Source organism: Coturnix japonica, chromosome 17, assembly GCF_054131305.1.
Source record: "Coturnix japonica strain WE chromosome 17, WE-NBRP24, whole genome shotgun sequence".
Taxonomy (NCBI): domain Eukaryota; kingdom Metazoa; phylum Chordata; class Aves; order Galliformes; family Phasianidae; genus Coturnix; species Coturnix japonica.
This window is the reverse complement of record NC_140679.1, coordinates 3447992-3467743: the sequence shown is the minus strand read 5'-3', so window position 1 is coordinate 3467743 and position 19752 is coordinate 3447992. Positions and strand designations below refer to the sequence as shown.

Genomic DNA, 19752 nt, shown 5'->3' with positions numbered 1-19752 from the left:
AGTCCAGGAGGCACACTGCATTGCTCACCCAAAGAAAACTCCACAGCCACCACTTACCTACAGCCATACCTGTCAACCTCCTAAACATCAAATGTGCAGTAGTGACCTCCAAAATGCATTGCAAAGGCTCAACATTCATAGCAGTCATATGTCACCATGAGTAGTCACACTTGTATGGTTATAACACTGAAAGCATAGTACATAAAAACAAAAACGTTAAGGACTTTCATCTCCAAATCATTATATAAAATAAATGTGCAACTGAATATAAAAAGAAAATAACAAAGGACAGCAACTTAAACAGAAAATAGTCATAATAAGTACACAAGTACAATTAAAACATAACTAATGTATGGCCCCGTAAGAAGGAAAACTAGCCAGAAAAGTCAAGATACACATATTGGGAAAATAAAGTCAGTTACGTGTCTGCAGTCGATGTCAGTGAAATATCAGAGCAGATGAAGAAAAAGCAAGAAGTGCACGAGCACCACTGCTGAGATTTCAGCCATGCAGAAGAGCTGAAAAACAGCATTTTTAGTCAGAGTGCACACAAGTAGCTCGCAGGAGGAAAATTTTCCATTCCAAACTGCAAATCCAGAGTCAGATAATCAGTCCTTTTAATTATTCATATGTTTCTTCAACAGCCTTAGGAAATCCTCCCTAACACCCCAGCTATCCAAGTCTTCCATAGCCCGAGCTCTATCTGCACACTATCAGCTGACCTCCTTATTGTGTTTCCCACTTCTGAATTTTCCTAGCAAGCATCAACACAAGCCCCAGACCCACCCATCAAATACATGTAGAGCAGCACGGTACTATTTCTGCATGTTTTCTTTTTACCAGAAATGGACTTTTTGCCTGACATCACCAATAATAAATGACAAAGTCATCAAGTCAGTAACTCTCCATTACTTGAGCTTGGAAACCAAAGCTTACAATCTATGTGAATTCCCGCTGTATTCTCCTGCAATGCAGATCCTGAATTACTGCTGAGTTCCCCTCAGCTCTCACTGAAAACCTCTCAGAAGCCCCGCAATGATATCTCTGAAAGAATGATGCCTTCAGTAGTCTGGAAGGTGGATCTCACCTCAACTTTGTTCCAGCTCCTCTAAAGGCTTACACCTGCCACACATGCCTGACCAACAGAGAGCTCAAGAGCACACCCATACCACAGTGTGCAGTGCTGTTCAGAGATCCAAAGGAATAAATTTTTTCCAGAAGTACAAATACGCTCTCTGTACATTTTGGCTGCCGTGTGATTGTGTGCAGCAATGTGCTGGCACACGTCAGACTATCTGAAGCTACACCTTCACATCCACATCCCACTGCACTGTGGTTTTGCTATTCCCTAACTGCAGTAAAGCTCTCCAGAAATTAGTGTAGGATCTGATTAGTGCCTTTTAAGACACCTTTAAAGCAGACCAGAAGCTCTGCAGGGAGGACACACTGCAAGCCATGCTGGGTGGATGCATCACTGGCTGTCAGGGCTGACACCAGGCACCTGGGAAACATCGTTTAAGAATCTGGTAGGATTCTGAGTAAAGACTGAGAAGTTTGCAGGCACAGAATGTGGGAAAGATGGCTCATCATGAGCGGCCTCAGCTGTTAATAAATGCACAGATCTGTCAACTAAGAGCACAATCTCTGGGTCTTTGAACTCAGACCAGTCTCCAAATGGCACAGCACCTGAAGCAAAAGGCACAACGATCCAGCTGCTCTGGTGTGGCTGCCATGCTGTGAGGCTTTTGGCAAGCCCCAGTGCAGAAGGCAGTGCACTGAATGTGACAGGCGTACTGAATATACACAGCACAAGACTAGAGCTGCAGACCAGATGTGTGAGGAAGTGTAGAGCTTTAAAAGCACAGTGCAGGACTTGGGCAGTCAGATGTTTAGTACCCCTTTTAGCTGAAAATAGGAAGGCCAGAAGAGTGGTAAGACAAAAAGAACAACTGCTGAAGAGCAAGAGTAACTCTACTTCTAGCCCCATCTGAGGAGCAAAAGCTTTGCTCTTAGAGAGGGAAAGAGAGGAGGCAGGTTCCATCATTTCCTCTCACAAATAAGCTAAAAAAGGTAAGGATTTTATCTTCACTATATTTCTAACTGTCCTCACATATACTCTTTTCAACTTAGGGCCAGCCAAGAGATTAACACTGAGACAAGGGGGTAACAAGCATGAGGAGCCTTATAAATCCATCCCACACTGTACACCAGATCTGCGATGGGACATCCTCCCACCTCATCACAGCCACCACAAGAGTAAACTCACAGCAGAAAGAGGCTGCAAAGGGTTATGGACACAGGTTAACCTCCACCTTAATGAAAACATGGATGCTATTGACAGTGGCAGAGTGGGAAACCCTTGCTCTGTGATGGTCTGTAAAACCTTGTAGCTGGAGTTGGACTGCAGCTGCCCGAGGCCACTCAGGTGCCAGTGGTCCAGTGTTGGGACGATCTTGGCCCCTATCTGCCCACGTACCATGCCATCCGCGAGGGGGAAGACATTCAGAGAGTTAGGACGTTCCTTCCTGCTAAACAGAGAAACAGAGAGAGAGGGAAAACCAATCTGTTAGCTGTTTACGAGCTTCATACACAAAAGAAACAGCACACTAGCTCATGCAAAATGTTAGTCATTAGAAACTGAACCGCACTCCTTGCCCCAGCTTAGCAGTTGTGTGGATTCCCAAACCCACAGCTCCATGGTGCTGTTTGTTCAGACCCAGAGTGTCTACAGGTAGAGCCAACCATCTGCCTAGAAAGTCAAAGGGGGTCAAGTGACCAGGACAGGCACAACTGACATCAGCACCCCCATGCAGTGTTTGAAGGAAAAGCAAAAGTGCAAAGAAACCGAGCAAATTCAAACTAATGTGTCCTTTGAGAAATGGGTGCACCGTGGGAAAACGCCACAGCAGACAATCCCACAACAAAATGGGCATCATTGAACGAAGAAAGAGGCTGAAGTGAGTCACCTACACGCCACTTCTGCACATTCCACCCCAAACCTGGTTTGCACCAACAGCAGAAATCAGTGGGTTTTGGATCACTTCTAATACTAAGCAAGAGAAGTAATACTTGCATTCTGTGATTCCTCCTCCATATCCAACTACAGTCTTCTCAAAATTCAGAATTTATACAAACTTATAAATAAATGCATCACTCATAAAGCCAGATGTCTGTATTACTTTTTCTTTATCACTCTCCTTTCTGGCAAGTGCAGGTGACCAGAAAGCTGTGGATTTGATTCTCAATATGGAAGCTGGCACAGATTTGGGGACCAAGTTCCAGTGGGAGAAAATGTAGAGCAAGCAGTGGAGGTGGAAACTCAAAAAAGAAAGTAGCTTGTCAGCATGAACACTCCAGAAACAGGGCAGCAGTCAACACCTCCTTGCAAGACACCGATCTGCTTCCCTGCTCCATCAGGCTCCATGCCAGCCCAGTACAGCACTGCTCCTGGACACAGCAATCATTTCACCAAGACTCAGCTCAGCTACCACCATCACACAGTGGGACCGGCAGCCTCCAGCAGTCCCTTCAACCCAACCTGTTCTGTGATCCTGTGATCTGTGACCACGGGTGAAAAACAACTGCAGCTGCATCTGAGGCTGCCCCAGGACTGACTCAAACACACTGACATGGCAGGGGCAGAAAAGAGTTCATTTACAAAGTGAAAGCAAAATGTCTAACGGAAGAGACCAATGCTCAGCCTTTCCATTCTGAGCACTGTCCAGCTGACACAGCGCACTGCACCGCTGTGCCAGCATGGCTCCTGCTTGGAATGGCTGCTTACTGTGCCCCATCAAGGAAAAACTGCAGGAAAGATAACTTCAGTTTCACAGTCCTGATGTTGGTGTTACCAGTCCCCAGAGTAGTTCAGAATATCCTCAGGGTTGCTATAAATTTTCAGTGCTGACTACAGCCCTTTGGAGTGACTTTCATACACCCACGTCCTTCTGGTCCAGGGGGACTCTGAGCACTTGGTTAGTTCCACCTCATGTTGTGAGGAAAACAGCAAAAGCCTCTATAAGGGCTTGCAGTAGCCAAAACCTGGATCAGAATGCTCCTCCTGTAAGACCTTAAAGCTTAGAAAATGTAACAGAACTACTAGGTTTGCCATCATTGCAAGGTGGCAACAGCCCTCTTTGTAGGCTGAGGGTGCAGAACTCACTGCCTCAGCCAAAGTCAGATGTGCATTCTGACAGTTACTGGTGACACGCATTTCCTGCCCTGCTTAGAAAAGAGGTGTATTTTGTGCTCATATAGGAAGTGCTCAAGAAACGTGTAGATGCGGTAGGCAGGGCATGGTTTAGAAGGGAAATATTGGTGGTAGGTGGACACTTGGATCATTGGGGATCTTTTCCAACCTTGGTGATTTGATGATTCTAATTTAAAGGAGAAAAGACAACTTTTTAAAGTAATCTGGAAGGTGAAGTTCAAATGTCCAATCACACATGGATGATCCCGGTTTGGAATCCAGCCTCTGCCCCTTCTGCTTTGGGTGCATGAGCTCCTTCCTGATGTAGCAGCTTGCTGGCTCCCTCTGCACCAGCCAAGGGAAGTGTGCCATGTGAGTGAATCTAATGCAGATGTCAGTACACAAAGAGGGCAAATAGGCCAGCACAGAACCTTTCAGCATCACACCACGACCACCCAACAGCAACCTCCAGAACTATGATTAACAAATAGCAGTAGGATTTACCTTTTCCTCCATGACTGGCGATGACTGCAGCGACAAACGTAACAGCCAAAACAGAGCAGCAATTGCACAAAAAGCAAGACAAAAAAAAACCAACAAAAAAACATAACAACAACTATTAGAGAATGAAGGTCATGCAAACATGCAGTCCTATCAGAGACAGCGAATGCATGCACTTTTATTCATACTACTTGGAGGTGTGCACTGTACCCATTCCCCTCCTCAGATGGCAGCAGACACACACACCCCCCAGCAGTTCTTGCACCATCTTCTCTCAAGTGACAAGGAAGCACCCTTGGTGCATTTACAGCCTTATGCAAATATGTATTTACACAGTCTACCATATAAAACACACCCAAGCACATCCACAGGTGAAGGTAACCAAATGCACTCACAAACATGTAGGAAGACATTGAGAGATTACACCCATATCCCCCCCAAAACACATCAGTGTACCAACTCACAAGTGCTGGTGTTCACCCACACGCAGCTGTGCAGACACAGGACCACACAACCCTCAAAGGAACAAACATACACAAATACAGCACACATGAACAGCCCAAAGCTTGAAATGAAGGAAAACGACCCACTTCCCAGCTGCTGTTCCTACAGATTCAGATGGAGGCCTGGCAAGGGCTGTGACAGACACAGAGAGCTGCTCTTTCTTCCCATTCTTCCAGGAACTAGCAACGCGTTACATGGAATAGCATCCCTCCAACACAGAGACAATCCTCAGTGCAAGGTTTGTCCTTCATACCAGAGAACGGGGTGTGGGGGGGCAACCAGCCTAACACACTCCAACCATTACAGCTGTGATCAGGATTGGTTTGGGGCAGAGGAAAACAGAAACAACCTATTGAGGGAGCTGTCAGGAACACACACTCTCACAATCCTAACAACCTACTGGTTCTTCTCACCCCATATCTTCTCTTTCCATACCCATCATGCCTGCCTCCATTCACCTACAGAGGCCACCATCCAGCTTCTGCTCTTCTTTCCTTGTATAGATTTCTATATTTTTCCACTGGTCTGCTAGAAAAGCATTACCTTCAGATGGGAAAGGGTTACACTGTATTCTGTAATCAGTTTTATTTTTCTAAGCCACTCTCTGACATGACACCAATTTACTGCTCTGCAGAAAACACAGCACTGAGAACTTACTATATGGAAAGAACTCAGCCAGATCAGAATGTTCCTATTCCAGTTCCTTTTAGATCCACTACAGATTTGTGCTGTCCTTCAGAGTTTGTGCAGGAGAAAGCCTAGATAAGTCTCTCTGCCTCTGGAGTTTAGGGTATAACTGCTTCAAACTGCTATATTGCTGCCCCTGAAACACTGCTGGATATTCTCCATGGCAGGAGAGCTGAGCTGCTCTCTGCAGAACAAAAGAAACAGGACCACACACTGACACTTGGCTTCCTGCAATGCTGCACCCTGCCAGCTCAGCAATTCCCAGCTCCCCCTGTTCCCAGCTGAGACATGGAGATGGCAACAAGACAGAAACGCACACATCAGCACAGCTGTTCTTCCTACAAACATTCATACCTTTCAGGTAGGTGGGAGAGGTGAGTTGGACTGAACAAAGACCTAATCCACCCTGTTTCTCCTTCACCATGGGTGTGCCTAAGAGCTTGTACAGAGACATCTGACAGCAGAGGCACACAGCCCAGCAGAAGTCTCAAACATGGATGTTCTGCAGTTACAGAGCCCATTTTCCTTCAGCATCCTCCCTTCCTTCTAACACAATGTTACGTTACCAACAGCTGTGAACAAAACTCCCATTCCCCCCAGCAGCCCTGTGTGCACACCAGTAAGGCACCAGTACAGAACCAGAGGCTGACCCCCAAACCTTCCCCTCACAGCACGATGCTCGGGCAGGAGGCCAAGCACTGGCTGGGGAAGGAACATCACGTCTGCAAGGAATCGGGGAGCAGTTTGTGTCTCTCTTGCTCTCTCCTCTGCTGTTTTACAATACACAACCAAAACCTTGATGATCTGAATTCCTTCCCAGGCACTCCAACCCAGCAAAAGGAAGCCACAGCTTCCAGAGAGCTTATATTGTTTATTTCAAGACCTGACACTTCCTTCCACTTTCTTTATCCCAAACCTAATGGACACACTAGTATTTAAATGTTACGGATCTAAACAGAAGGTACTAAAATAACCTTATGTTTAGAAAATAGGAAGAATATTTCTTCTTTTCTTCATTTGAAATTATCTTTTTATATGTGGTTTTAATAGAGTGGTTTTATATACTGCACTTCATTTCCTGCTACTGCCATTCCTTTAAACAGAGGCTGGCTCTGATCACTTTGGTGCTATGAAAACAGAGGGGAAAAAAACAAAGCACTTTCATGGGCATAAGTAGATCTATTGAGTGACTGACTCAGATAAATCTTCCCTTAAGAAACTGGGGAAGAAGTTACATAAAGGCTAATGCATTTAACTACTCCAGTTTCGCTGGCTATCACACATGCACACAGACACACACAAATGAACACTCTCTTCCATCCCCATCCATTTTATGGATCAGTCTTTTACATGATACCTGAGAACACCAACGTTGCTTTCCAGAAGACGTCCATCTGCAGCAGCACAATGAAGTCTAAGCTTTGTAACAGAACACAAAAAACTCCTCTCTGTCAAACCTTAGAGAACTTATCCACAACTCACCCTCAACCCATTACAAAAAGCTTCAGGTACAATCCATGCCCACAGGGAAAGATCCTTTGGTTTCTTTCTCTTGCAAATATGCACTCATTTGATAAGTTCCTGGATGGCAAACATTATATGGAGAGGTTATGGCCCTACCTTCTCCCAGGTACACTGCCCTCAGTTTGATTATTTCCCACAACCTGCTGCATCTTGGATCGTTCGATGTGTTCCACATAGGTCTGGATCATCTGAGAAGAGGAAAAAATACGTGAGGCAAACAGAATAAAACAAAAGACTCCATTGGACTCCATGATCATTATGGGTCCCTTCCAACTTGGGATATTCTGTGATTTCTGTTTTTTGAATATTGTTTTCCAGCATTTACTTCCAATTCCTTAAAATTTCTTTTAAAAAGTGCTATCTGATGTTCAGACAGAACCTCCCGTGTTCCGGTTTGCACCCTCTGATTCTTGTTCTGGCACTGGGCACCACTGAAAAGAGCATGGCTTCATCCTCCTTGCACCCTCCCTTCAGATAATGTTGATGCTCTCAAGTTTCTGAAGCTCTAGTCACTGTCAGGATGAAAAACCCAATTCTCTGATGTGGTTTTATGGGTAAGCTAAGAGTTTGTTTATTTGGAAGGAATCAGGCAACAGGTTACCTCTGTGTGACGCTGATGTAAAGCATTATACTCTTTCTTCATTTCTGATTCACGCTCCTCCAGCCATGAAACTGCCAAGAAAAGATTCCACCCATCAGCTAACATACAGATCTAGACATGCTCCATGCAAGAGAAGCAATGAAACCTGCACTACACTAGTGTGGATATGTCGCACCCTGTAGATTGCTCTGATTTTTATACCAAAGAAAGGGACAGCCACAGATTTCAGGCTTTCCACAAACTACATTAAAACAAACAAGAAAAAACAGCACATGAAGAATATCTGCAAGTATATGCTCATGGAAAGCAAACTACATAATCGTATCTGGTGCAAAGCTTTGCTTACTCTGATCTGCATAGTTTTTGGTCTTCAGCTCCAACTGTCGAGTCTGAAATTCAAGGTGTTCCACTTGGATTTGTAGCTCTTTCTTCTGCTGTTCCAGGGCATCTTCAAACTCTATGAACTTCTGTACAGGGAAAAACCAGAGAAGGAAGCAAGGATGAGGAACAGACCTAAACGTATTTGACTTTTCCTCTTCTCTCCTCCTATACTATGTGTGCGTATATATACATATATATATGTACACACACAAAAAAAGCAAGAGATAAGAATTTCTATGTGCTTTAAGTTAAAACAGCATTTACTCAAGCTAGAAATACTTATCTTCTAAAATAAAGTAAAAGATGTACTTTGTGTATCATTAAGATATAATCTGCTGGCCAATGCAAGTTATGTAAACCAACACAGTTCCATCATCTTCAACAACACCTTTATCATGCTAGGCTGAATTTGGATTCCTGTTAGTTTTATGTCAGAAAAGCCAAATTCTGTGTCTACGGTCACGCATTTAGAAGTGCCTACGTCAGAAATCTCCTTCAGACATCAGAAAGTTCCCACTATTAATGATGTTGCATCTAAATTTTGCAGGAAACATACAAGCCTTGTGGAAAACCAACCCACAACCATCACACCTCACAGTCTCCTTTGCAATCCACTTCCCACATCTCAGACCAGAGGTTTTTTCAGGCACACATCAGAGAAGGGGTAGAGAGTTACATGGTAAAAACCAGAGCAACTTTGACAGGTGATTCTATAAGGATGGCACATTCAGCTCCAGAGCTGCTAAGAAAAACTTGAGTCTTACTTTTTCAGTTCTGTAAGTTGAGTTATGCCTCAATTGGTGCAGAATGGAAGCAGTGAGTGATGAGACCTCACAGCAAGAAAATCCCGGCCAGTCTTCTCTGGGCATCAGTAAAAAAGAAAAAGTTCTAACCAAGACAGCCACACTGAGCAACAGGCCTAAAGAAGCCATTTCACTTGGTTTGGACTGGTTGAAGCTATGCTAAGAAAAGCAGTATTTCCCTCTGCCCCCTCTCAGGGTTTGCTGGAAGCACTCCATGCTAATGCTCTGTTGACAAACTTCCAATTACAGCCCAGCGCTAAATCCCTCTCCCTTCTCACTTGCTTGGCTTTCACTCTTGTGCAGCTCTCCTGGCACAAGGTGCCCATCTCTTCCCAGCTCCCCACCCAGGCGTGTGCCACCCAGCCAGGCAGGAATTGTGCTTGGAGTAGCAATAAACTTTAACTGACTCTAAGGAAAACATTCACAGAACTCTCAACAGTAAAACAGGAAGCAAAAGAAAGCAGGAGACCAATTTTATTCCCACTATGTAGGTCAACTTTAATAGGATTCCTGGATTTGCTACCGTTGCTTTGGTTTAGTTTAGTGAAACCGATTGGAAGATTAAACATTCCACACTAAGGCTCTTCTTAGTCCAGTCTGTCTTGCAGCCTCACAGTACTCAAACAAACTGCAAACTAGCAATGAGCCGACCACGTGGAGAAGAAACAGAGACAGCAGCATTAAAAATTAATGCCACTCTAAGTGTTCTCAGGGAAGAAGAGCATCTCAGGTGAGTGCACTGCAGCAATATCCTGCTCCATCTCCTACGGAGATCGAACACCAGCTCTGGGCACAGGGACCCAACGGCTCCTCACTCTGTCTGGCTCCAAAACGCTTCTTGGCTGTTCCTCCATCAGAATCTCCCAGCCAGTGTCTCCCCCTGCATCAGAAAGTCAAGACAAGCAAATAAAGTGGGTGCCGTGGGAGTGGCCACCCAGCAAGCATGGGGACATGGAGGCACTGTTCTCTAAGGAACTGAGAGAGACCTGAAATCCAGCTGCCCTGGTCCTTATGGGTGACTTCACAACATTGCAGATGTTAACTGACAGTAACACACAACTATCTATTTTCCACACATATGTTTACAAACTGCACCAGAACAGAAGGAAGGGATGCCATGGAGCCTGGACAGGCTCAAGAAGTGAGGCCTCAGGAACAGGTAATTCAAATGATGTTGAAGGGAAAATCTTCCTTTCTTTTCTACCCCACTACAATGAAATCAATGGGTGAACTGGAAGAACAAAGAGCCCACTCCCACTTGTCCTGGGAGAGCAAAGCCGAGCACAGCATTACTATTTTTTCCAATCCCTTCATACTTGCTTTCAAAGGATAATTTTCCAGCAGTTATAGGAGCCAGATATATTTTAAACAGTTAGTAATGATGGAACATGACGCTGCTGTACACATACAAATTAGTCTTGCTGGAGCCTCTCCCTGGATTTCAAGCAGGATCGCTGGTCTCTAACATCTCAGGATAAGGTTACAACCAGCACCATGGTTCACACGCTCATCGTTAAATGGAAAACAACGAGCACAAAATCATCTTAAGTGAAAGAACGAGTATTCCTCTGCAAAGCAGCGGTACACTGGAGATGGCTGAACTTCCTGCATTACTGGCTTTCAGAGGAAGAAAATGACTAAAAATAGTAGCATGCGGTCAGAAACCATCATATCATATTAACAATAAATCAGGCAGAGTGAGCTAGATGTGCATATATGCAGAAATCTTATTATAAGGTCTTAATCTGGGCTGGCTGGCAGCACGTATTACATGCTGACGGGAACAGCAGCAGCTCAGCCGTCACCTTACCCTGCGGCTGGGCAGAGAGCAGCGCTGGGATGCACTGCCCGGGAGAACAGGGAGGATGCACAGCTGGATGCACAGCTGGACGCACAGCTGGACGCACAGCTGGAAGCACAGCTGGACGCACAGCTGGACGCACAGCTGCCTGTGAGGAGGGGGCTGTCTGCAGGGCAGGAAGGACTCACACCGCATTCCACTCCCCACCTGCAGGAAGGCTGTCAGCCAGGGAGCCAATGCAGGCTGTGCAGCCTCCAACTCACAATTTGGGGCAGTAATTAACTGGCAATTTGGGAAGTTACGTTGACAGTATTCTGTCTTAGGAGGCCAAGACAAAGAAATAGGGCAGAACCCACTGGTGGCAGGACGCAGTACTGCCTGGTGGGCAGATGCTTTGAGCTACACCCCACGCTCAAATCTTTGCTATCCTCCCCAAAGAGAAACACTCCTCTGAAGGAACACCTCCACCTGCACAGGAGCACACAGCCTCAGTGAAATAACATCCCCTTGACAACTGCAGCCCTTAAGGGCTTTTGCTTCTCTTGCTAATTTCAAGGATTCACAAGCACATCTTTTATGTGTTAGCTACTTTATAGTTGTAGATTGGTCTTCAAATGCTTCTGTGAAATCAAATGCTGTTATTTTGGCATATATCAATAAAACCATCTCCTGGATTCCTATTCCAAGGGATCTGAGCCTTTTTTAGAAGAATGAGATGCTCTGCCCTTTAAATGCTCTCCATGAAGCAGGCCTGGTGCTATGGCAGAGCCAGGGCAGGCAGATGGGCTCTTCCCAGCCCTGACACAGCTCTGCCCCCGCACACCATGGATCACTGTAGAGGAGCACAAAGGGAGCACGGGCAGCTAACAGAGCTCTTCAAGGCAGCCTTGTGGTAAGTGGGGCTGACAGGGCAGGAGGTGCTACTCGAGTGCAGCAGATGAGACCGGACTGGGAAATGCCACTCATGAAGAGAATCAAAACATCACACAGGAGGAACGAAGCGATGCTGATGGTCAGAGAGGAGCTGGGACTGGGCAAGGGCATGCAAACATCGTGACTGCAATGAGAAGACTTGAGAGAAGGGAGCTGAGCACAAAGCAAAGATAAGCCCCAGGTCAGCTGCAACACAGTGTGAGGAGACAGACAGACGTGCTGCCATCTCCAGCCAACAGGATGTCACACAGGTGAACACGCAGGGTGATCACACCAGATAAATCCTACCATTGTCATTTTGAACAGTGCAACACTCCAATTCATGCTGAAGCCTTCCAGGAAAGCCACCTGCTATTGCAGCCCCACACGCCCAGGGATCAAACCAGGCACAGCCAAGTGTCACCCAAACCAGCTGCACACAGATCCCTCCATGGGACACTCCAACCTGACCCTCCTCCAGCAGGCAGCGAGCAGAGCTCGGCTCGTGCCACCAACACAATGGAGACCAAAGGCAGGACTGGTTTCTATTAATACTTCAAAGGCACAGATATCTCATGGAGGAAGAAGTTACTTGGAGTAAAAGTCAATGCTGGCACAAGAACAAACCAGTAAAAACAGGCTGCAAGTTAAAAAAAAAAAGAAAGTGGAATTCAGGAGGAGGTCACTTTTAGAAGAGCAGACGCAAGAGGTTTAAGTAATGGCTTTAAGACAAAGCCTGATACATTTATGAAGCAGCTTCTGTAATGCAACTGCCTGCAGTGCTGAGGAATGGGCTGCTGAGTCAGCAGGTCTCTCCCAGTTCTGTGCTCCTACAAGTGGGTGCCATCCTAACACCCGCTACAGAGCAGGAAGAAAATTCCTATGCAAGGTCCTATGCATAAGCTGCAGATGTCACTAAATAGTGGGAGCTGCTGGCTCCCTGGAGTGTAGGGAGGCCTTGCAGTGAGAGCTTGACGAGTTAGTGGGATGTGCATTAGGCTCCACATGAGGATTAACAAGGGAAGTGCTGTACTCTGCACTGGGACAGGGCAGCCCCAGCTCTGTGCAATGACAGGAGCGGCACAACAGAGGTGCTATAAAGGAAGGGAAGAAGATCGCTCACCTGGAGCAGAAGATCTCGGATTCACATGGGAAAGCTGCACCAAGGGGGGATCTCCAGAAAGAGACCCTTGCCAGCAGCAGTCAGCCCCTAAATGGGCTCTAGGAGAGGTGCAGCCATTACCCTGCGCTCACACAATGCAAAGCAGGTGGAAGAACATGGCAATACTGAAAAGCTGACGCTGTTCCACAGCTTCAGTGGTTTGGAGGTCAAGGAAAAGAAATGTGACATTCTGAGCCCTGCAATCACAGACTGACTGCACTGCTTCATTTCAAGGGACTTCTGACTTCAGTGCTCTTGTCCGGGTGCTTCTGCTGCCCTATTTTAGAGCAAGTGGAAAATATTGAGTCACTCTGCAGTCAAAGTGTCCAGAAAAGCTTCGCTTTTGGCTGAGAGTATTTTGAAAGATACTGAATGCAACCATCCTGGGGAAATGAGTGGCAGAACATGGAGACAGAAACCTCTGCTTCAGAGGAAGGGAAATGAAGGCTGTGCAAGCTGCCCCAATGGAGCAGGACATGGCTGGGTGCACGCTTATGTAAAACAAGATCTGGTGGTTCTGCAGTAGCGGGAACAGGAGGATACGACACAACTTTTATGCCAGAGAATAACATCCACTGCTGGTTTCAGTTCACTTAACATCAATAAACTAACGATGTAATCAGACGCCCATGACATGATATTGCAATACAGGAACAAATTACTTTGTGATCACCGACTCCCAGCTCCCCAGCATTGCTGCAGCTGTTGAAATGATCATTGATACATGCAAAGAACTCAACAGCAAGGGATTGAACATCGCTCCTGGAGGTGGAACCCCCACTGAAGGTGGGGCTGGAAGCTGCAGACCCAGGACAGGCAAAGCACACAGCGCCGAGTGCTGCTCAGGGACGGAGATGGGCTTCCCCTGCTACAGAAGTGCAAGGCGTGCTCTGGTGGGGGGTGCATTTCTCTGCTTACAATGAGCTGATGAACAGCAGAATTCTCTGTAGCATAAGAGATTTTCACTTCCATAACACGTAATCCACTGCACAGGAAGAGGCACACAGGAAACTGCTGCAGGTAATGGTGTGCTTTGGTCACACACAAAGGGAATGACAGCTGTATCTCACACACGTGAGCTGATAGCAGAGGCTACACAGGGGGCAAAACCCATTTGTTCTCATAGAAGCACATTATCTATTCCTTTCTGCTAACAAGGCCCTATGCAGATACTTTTTTGCCCATTCAGCTCAGATGCGCCTGAGGATGACAGAGTGCTTTTACATCTGCCAACAGCACCGTGCTGTGGGTCCGAGCGTCCCTGCAGGACGTAAATGTTGTCACCACATCTGCTTCCAGGAGCAGGCACAGCAGGAAGCAGCACCCCCTGTACCTGGTAAACTGAGAGCAGAAAGATACGAGTCCAAAGATGCAGGATCCATCCATGGGGCTGTTCCACCCCACGCCCCGAGCCCCACTCCTCCCCAGCAGCAGCACATTTCCAAGTATTTAATTCTCAGAAGCTACAAAATACCGGCTTGTGGAATGAAGTCCCACACTTGGAATTGCTTTTCAATCCCTCCCTGCCTTCATATGAATTTGAAAAGATCAGCTGTAAGTTTTATTAACACATACTTAAAACTTAAGGCTACAACCCAAATTGACCAGCATTAGTACAGGGCGATAAATGTCCTGGGCTCACGTCCTCACCATCCAGCACCCAGAGCACCTCCATTGAAATACTGCACGACGCTTTACTCTGGAGTCATCAAGGAATTTCATTTACCACATCTAAGCAAATCAAAACCCGACTCTGAGCAAGACTCCTGGGACGGAAAAAACCCTCTACTCTCCCAGTGTTAAAACACAGCCAATACAGACGCATACATTCCTTTCCCAGCAGCTTTGCAAAGACATGCTGATGACACGGCAGCATTACACTTCTAGCCGTACCAATGTGTCCGGCACGTCGCAGACCGGCCCTGCTGGAGGCTGGAGACGCCCGGCCGCGCCTATGGCCAGAAAGATGCCGGTGGTGTCGGCAGACTCGAGCGCTCAGTGCGGAGCAGCGCGCTCAGCTCGGCTCCTTTGTCCCCGCATGAGGCGCTGTGCCCCAATGCCGCCCGCTCCCAGCACCTGCCGCAGCCCCGGGGATCTGGGACCCGCAGCGCCCGGGGAAAGGCCGCTGAGATCAGACAGGGAATCATCTCCAGGGCAGGGGAAGTACAGGGAAGACATCAACCATCTGAGGGCCGCGTTTAAACCCGAAACCGGCAGGAATCCTCCAGTCATCCCCGTGCAGCCGGTGTTAGAGCTCGGGGCAGCGCAGCAACGCAGAGCCATTCCCAGCTATTCCCAGCCATTCCCAGCTATTCCCAGCTATTCCCAGCCATTCCCCTTCCCCTCCGCACGGGCTGCACGGAGTGGATGGAGCGGGGCCGGGAGCGCGGCCTGCGATGCGGGTACCGCCGCAGCACATCACATCACATCGTATCACATCATCACATCGCATCGCATCATATCATCGCATCACATCGCATCACATCCCCGGCCCTTGGCGCCGCGCACAAGATGGATGCCGGGCCCCGTTGGCGCTGGGCCGCTCTCACTCACCACCTCGGCCTGTTTGCGCAGCACCTTCTCCCACTCGTACTGTGTGAGCAGCTGCTCACTGTCCTCCTGCAGCAGCTCCAGCTCCACCTCGTGCTCCTGGTTATCGGTCAGCACCGAGTCCAGGTTCTCCAGCACCGTCACCACCAGCGGCATCAGCTCCTTCACCACCTCCTCGTTGTAGCAGTGGATGAGCCGCTCGAACTCGCGGTAGATGCTGTTGGCCAGGCCCGACACCCGCTCCGACATCACCGACCCCGAGCAATAGTCGTTGCCCGGGTACCCCCCCACGCCGCCATCATCCAGCTGGATCTCCAGCATCGTGCCAGCCCCACAGCGATGCGCTGCGCCCCGCGTCGATCCGCTCCGTTCCGTTCCGATCCGCTCCGTTCCAATCCACCGCTGCCAAGACCCACCGCGCTCCGCCCGCCAACGGGACCCAATGAGCCGCGCGGCGCCGCCCCGACACCGAGACGCGGCGCTGAGCGGACGAAGCTGCAGCTGGGCGGGGCGGGGCGGAGCTGCGGCATCCCCGTGTGTGCCGCGCGGGCCGCGCTGCCGCCGTGTGCATGTATGGAGCCGCCAAGGGGCGGGGGGGGGGGAGTCACAGAACGATGCGGGGCCGGAACGAGCCAAGCTGGAGAGTGGCAGGGGAACACCGGGAACACACAACATAACACAACACAACAACACAACACAACAGCACAACACAGCCCGACCCCCAGCCCCGCACGCACCACCCGATCCCGGCGGCGGGGAGCCGAGTCCCGTGAGCTCCGGCAGCGCGGGCCGATATAGGAGCGATATTTCTGGATGGGAGGAGTCAGGAGCTATAAGCTCATTTTGCAGCTCAATTAGTGATGCCCCAAACGCCTCCAGACCTGAACGTCTCTGCCCAGAGCCTGTGAAAACCAGGGCACTCCTGTGCGCCTGCATGTAACAGTAGTTTCAATGTAGGTAATGATCCTTCAAGGTGAAGTGCCTGCGGGTTCTGTAGCAAAAGGGTTTGATGGCCCCATTGAGGTGGGGATGGATCCAGAGAGAAAAACAGGGAAAACTGGCTGCCTGCCGTCCCCTTGGTCACCCCCATAGGACCCCACTGAGCTCCAGGCCCTTCTCAGCTCCATTGCTCCTCTCTGGACACACTCCAGGGTCTCAGAGTCCCTAATGCTCCGAAAAAACAATAAAGGAAGTTGTCCAAGGAGAGGTGAAAAGAACCTCATCGCTTATTCACTGCAGGGAAACATCTTCAGTTTGGGGGGTAAGAGAAACGGCTGCATAAAATGACAGCTTACAGACAGGAGGAGGCTGTCAGGTGTCACGGTGTTATTAAAGGCCACAAGAGCACGAAGGGAAGGAGTGCAAGAGTGGGATTAGGGCAGGGGAGCTCCTGAGGGCTGCCAGCAGATCTGCAGCCTGCGTTCGATCTGTGTGAAACCCACATGGCACAGTTTGACTTCAGCACATTGGCACATCCTGAGCACAATGGAGTTATTGGTGCGAGGGCAGTGCCTGGGGGATCCCAGCTATTCTGTGCTGTGTAACAGCAGCAGAAAACAGCTGCAGAGAAACCTCAGAGTGCTCTGTGAGATCTCAGCTGCAGCTTATCTTGGGCTGTGGAGTCTGAGCACAGGGACAGCAGAAATCCATCTCCTGTCCTGCACTGAGCTGGGCCCAGCAGGGCAGGCAAACCAGGCCCTGATCTTTGGGAAGGCTCCTGACGTGGATGTGAGTTAGAGCTCAAAGATGAGTGTGATTCCACAATCATTATTGTCATCCTACAGACTCCACGTTACACAAAGTGGAAGGCACTTAAACCTGCCCTAAAAGCATCATTGCAGTGGGAATATCACATCTCACCCGTGATTCACGGCCTTAAGCCCTGCAAACACTCCATTCTATGTGATGTCATTATACCTACCTATATTGCTAGCATGCTGTAGATTCGGTGCACGACGACTTTAAAAAGACACATTTAAGGCTTGTCTCACAGAAAGGAAGAAGTGACCATGAAATATTATTATTTCATCTGAGATGTACTTAGTTATGGAATGGAGCACTGATGAATCACGAGGCAGCTCTGCTCCGAGCATCGTGCAGAGGAGCTCATGGGCTTCTCTGGGACTGCAAACCTCCCTCTGAGGAATCTTAACTGCAAGAAACCTGGCCTGAAGGTTTGGTCCCCATTCCCAGTGTTGTGACAAGAGTCACCTCAGTTCTCTGTTACTTTACTTCAGATAACCCCACTGGGTGACCCTTGTGTTGGTCTCTTACAATTGGATCTAGGAGGTGCTGGCTGCCTGTGTTTATGATGAAAGAGCAGCAGTGATGTGGGTCTGTGTGAGGTCACAGTCATTGCTGGGTTGGGAGGCTTTGGCCCCCAGCTGTCGAGCAGAGCTGGTGCTCTGGTGAGCATGCTGCACACAGACACTGAGCTGTGAGCGTTCCTTGTTGGAGATCATCCTTTGCGAGCCCACTGCAGGCACCGCTGCGGCGTGTGTGTGAGCTGGGCACAGCCCGGACTGACCAGGCCAATAAGGTGAGCTGGGTTTGGTGCTGGGCGACTGCTGGAAGGAGTCTGAGCAGAACAGCTGGGCTGGGGAGGAGCTCCCAGCTCAATGGAGGCCCTTCCGAGTGGCTGTTTGCAGGGGAAATTGATTCCTTGTTGTCATGGTTTTGTAATTTTGCTATCAGTATCAGTATTCCACATCATAACATCATGTAAAGTATGGATACTTCTATTGAATGTGCAGTCCACAGAAGAAGACTACATATCCCAGAGAACAACAGGGTTAATGATAAGTCACAGGACCAGGACGCTGTATAATCTCGTTCCCAGGCTGGAGTGCCCTCCTTCTTCTCTCGAACTGCTCGGAGAGTGGGAAGCGTTCCAGCCGTGTCGCCTAGAGTTCACAGTAGGCCTCTCGGTTTTCGGGGACTCTCTCTCTCTGTTTCGTTCAATTTGTTAGCCTCAATTATATTATATTGTGTTATCTTGTATTTCGGTATCGTATTTAGTAAAATAAGTTTTTCCTCCTTAGATTGTCGCTGTTTTATCCCACTCCCTTTTTCCCCCTCCTTTCCGGGCCCCGGGAGGGGGCCCACGGGGTGGCTTCCCCTGTCACGGGCATAGGTAAATCTAAGTAACCCGTGACAGATTTTTTGGTGGAGAATGCGGGCATAGAGCTTTTTAGCTTTTAGAACAACTCTCTCTTTACTCTTAAAGAGCTTCGTTAGGGGAGTGTTATCTTTTCGTAGCTGCTCACTGAGAACGTGACCTTGAAATACCAGACAAATTGTCAACATTAAGGGCTGCTGTACATTCTCAGCACTGCTATCTAACTTTTGTGTAGAAAACAAAGGGATTTCTTTCTCCCTCAGAGCAAAACTAGCTAGCTCTGACTTTTACAGAGCCTGCCAGCTATGAATCCACTCTTCATCCCAGTTGCTCTGTTTAAGGGATTGAAAGCAATTATGATCTTCTTAAAGTATTGGTCAACTATTAACACCATAATTTGGTGTTGTGGAATTGTGCAGGTATATAGCCTAATAAGGTGGATACTGATGGAGACACCTGCCTGGTACTTTTATGAGATGTGGTATGGTCAGAATTTTGGCACCTACATCCCAGATGGAATTGTGAATCTTACAAACACTTGCATCCCAGATGGAATTGCGAATCTTACAAGTACTTGCATCCCAGATGGAACAGGCAATTTTACAAACACCACCATGTTTAATTCATTGTACAGGCTAAAAAAACCCTTTTTATTTAGGTTGTACTCTCAGATTTCCACACGCCTTTCAATAACTGAGATAGGGTTCATACTTGCATCCATGTTATCACTATTAATGAATGCATATATGTTCCTATGCATTCGTTCTATGCGGAAGTCTCCTCCAGAACCAGAGAATGATGACTGGCAGGGAATATGGAAAGGTTTAGGAAAAGTCTTAGAAGCATGGGGACCCGCAGTGTCATGGGATTTCACTCTTGAACACCTAAGGGACCCTAAGAAATTAAGTGAGTATTTGGGTCAGAGATCTAAGGAGGTAAACCTTATGTGGGGTTTGGCTTATGCATACCGTGCTTTGTATCATACTATTCTGGAGAGAGAGAGTTTCCGATCTGAGATT

At 48.0% G+C, this 19752-nt stretch overlaps 1 protein-coding gene across 1 annotated transcript; it reads right to left on the bottom strand.

Annotated features, from left to right (window-relative positions):
* Positions 1-1857: 1857 nt before the first annotated feature.
* Positions 1858-15968, bottom strand: LOC146758052 (C-Jun-amino-terminal kinase-interacting protein 3-like). Its single transcript, XM_085518310.1, has 5 exons — positions 15619-15968; positions 8353-8473; positions 8007-8077; positions 7502-7593; positions 1858-2528 (listed from the first exon to the last, which is right to left on the bottom strand). The coding sequence occupies exons 1-5, from the start codon at positions 15934-15936 to the stop codon at positions 2240-2242; spliced, it is 891 nt and encodes a 296-aa protein (XP_085374436.1). The 5' UTR covers positions 15937-15968; the 3' UTR covers positions 1858-2239.
* Positions 15969-19752: the final 3784 nt, after the last annotated feature.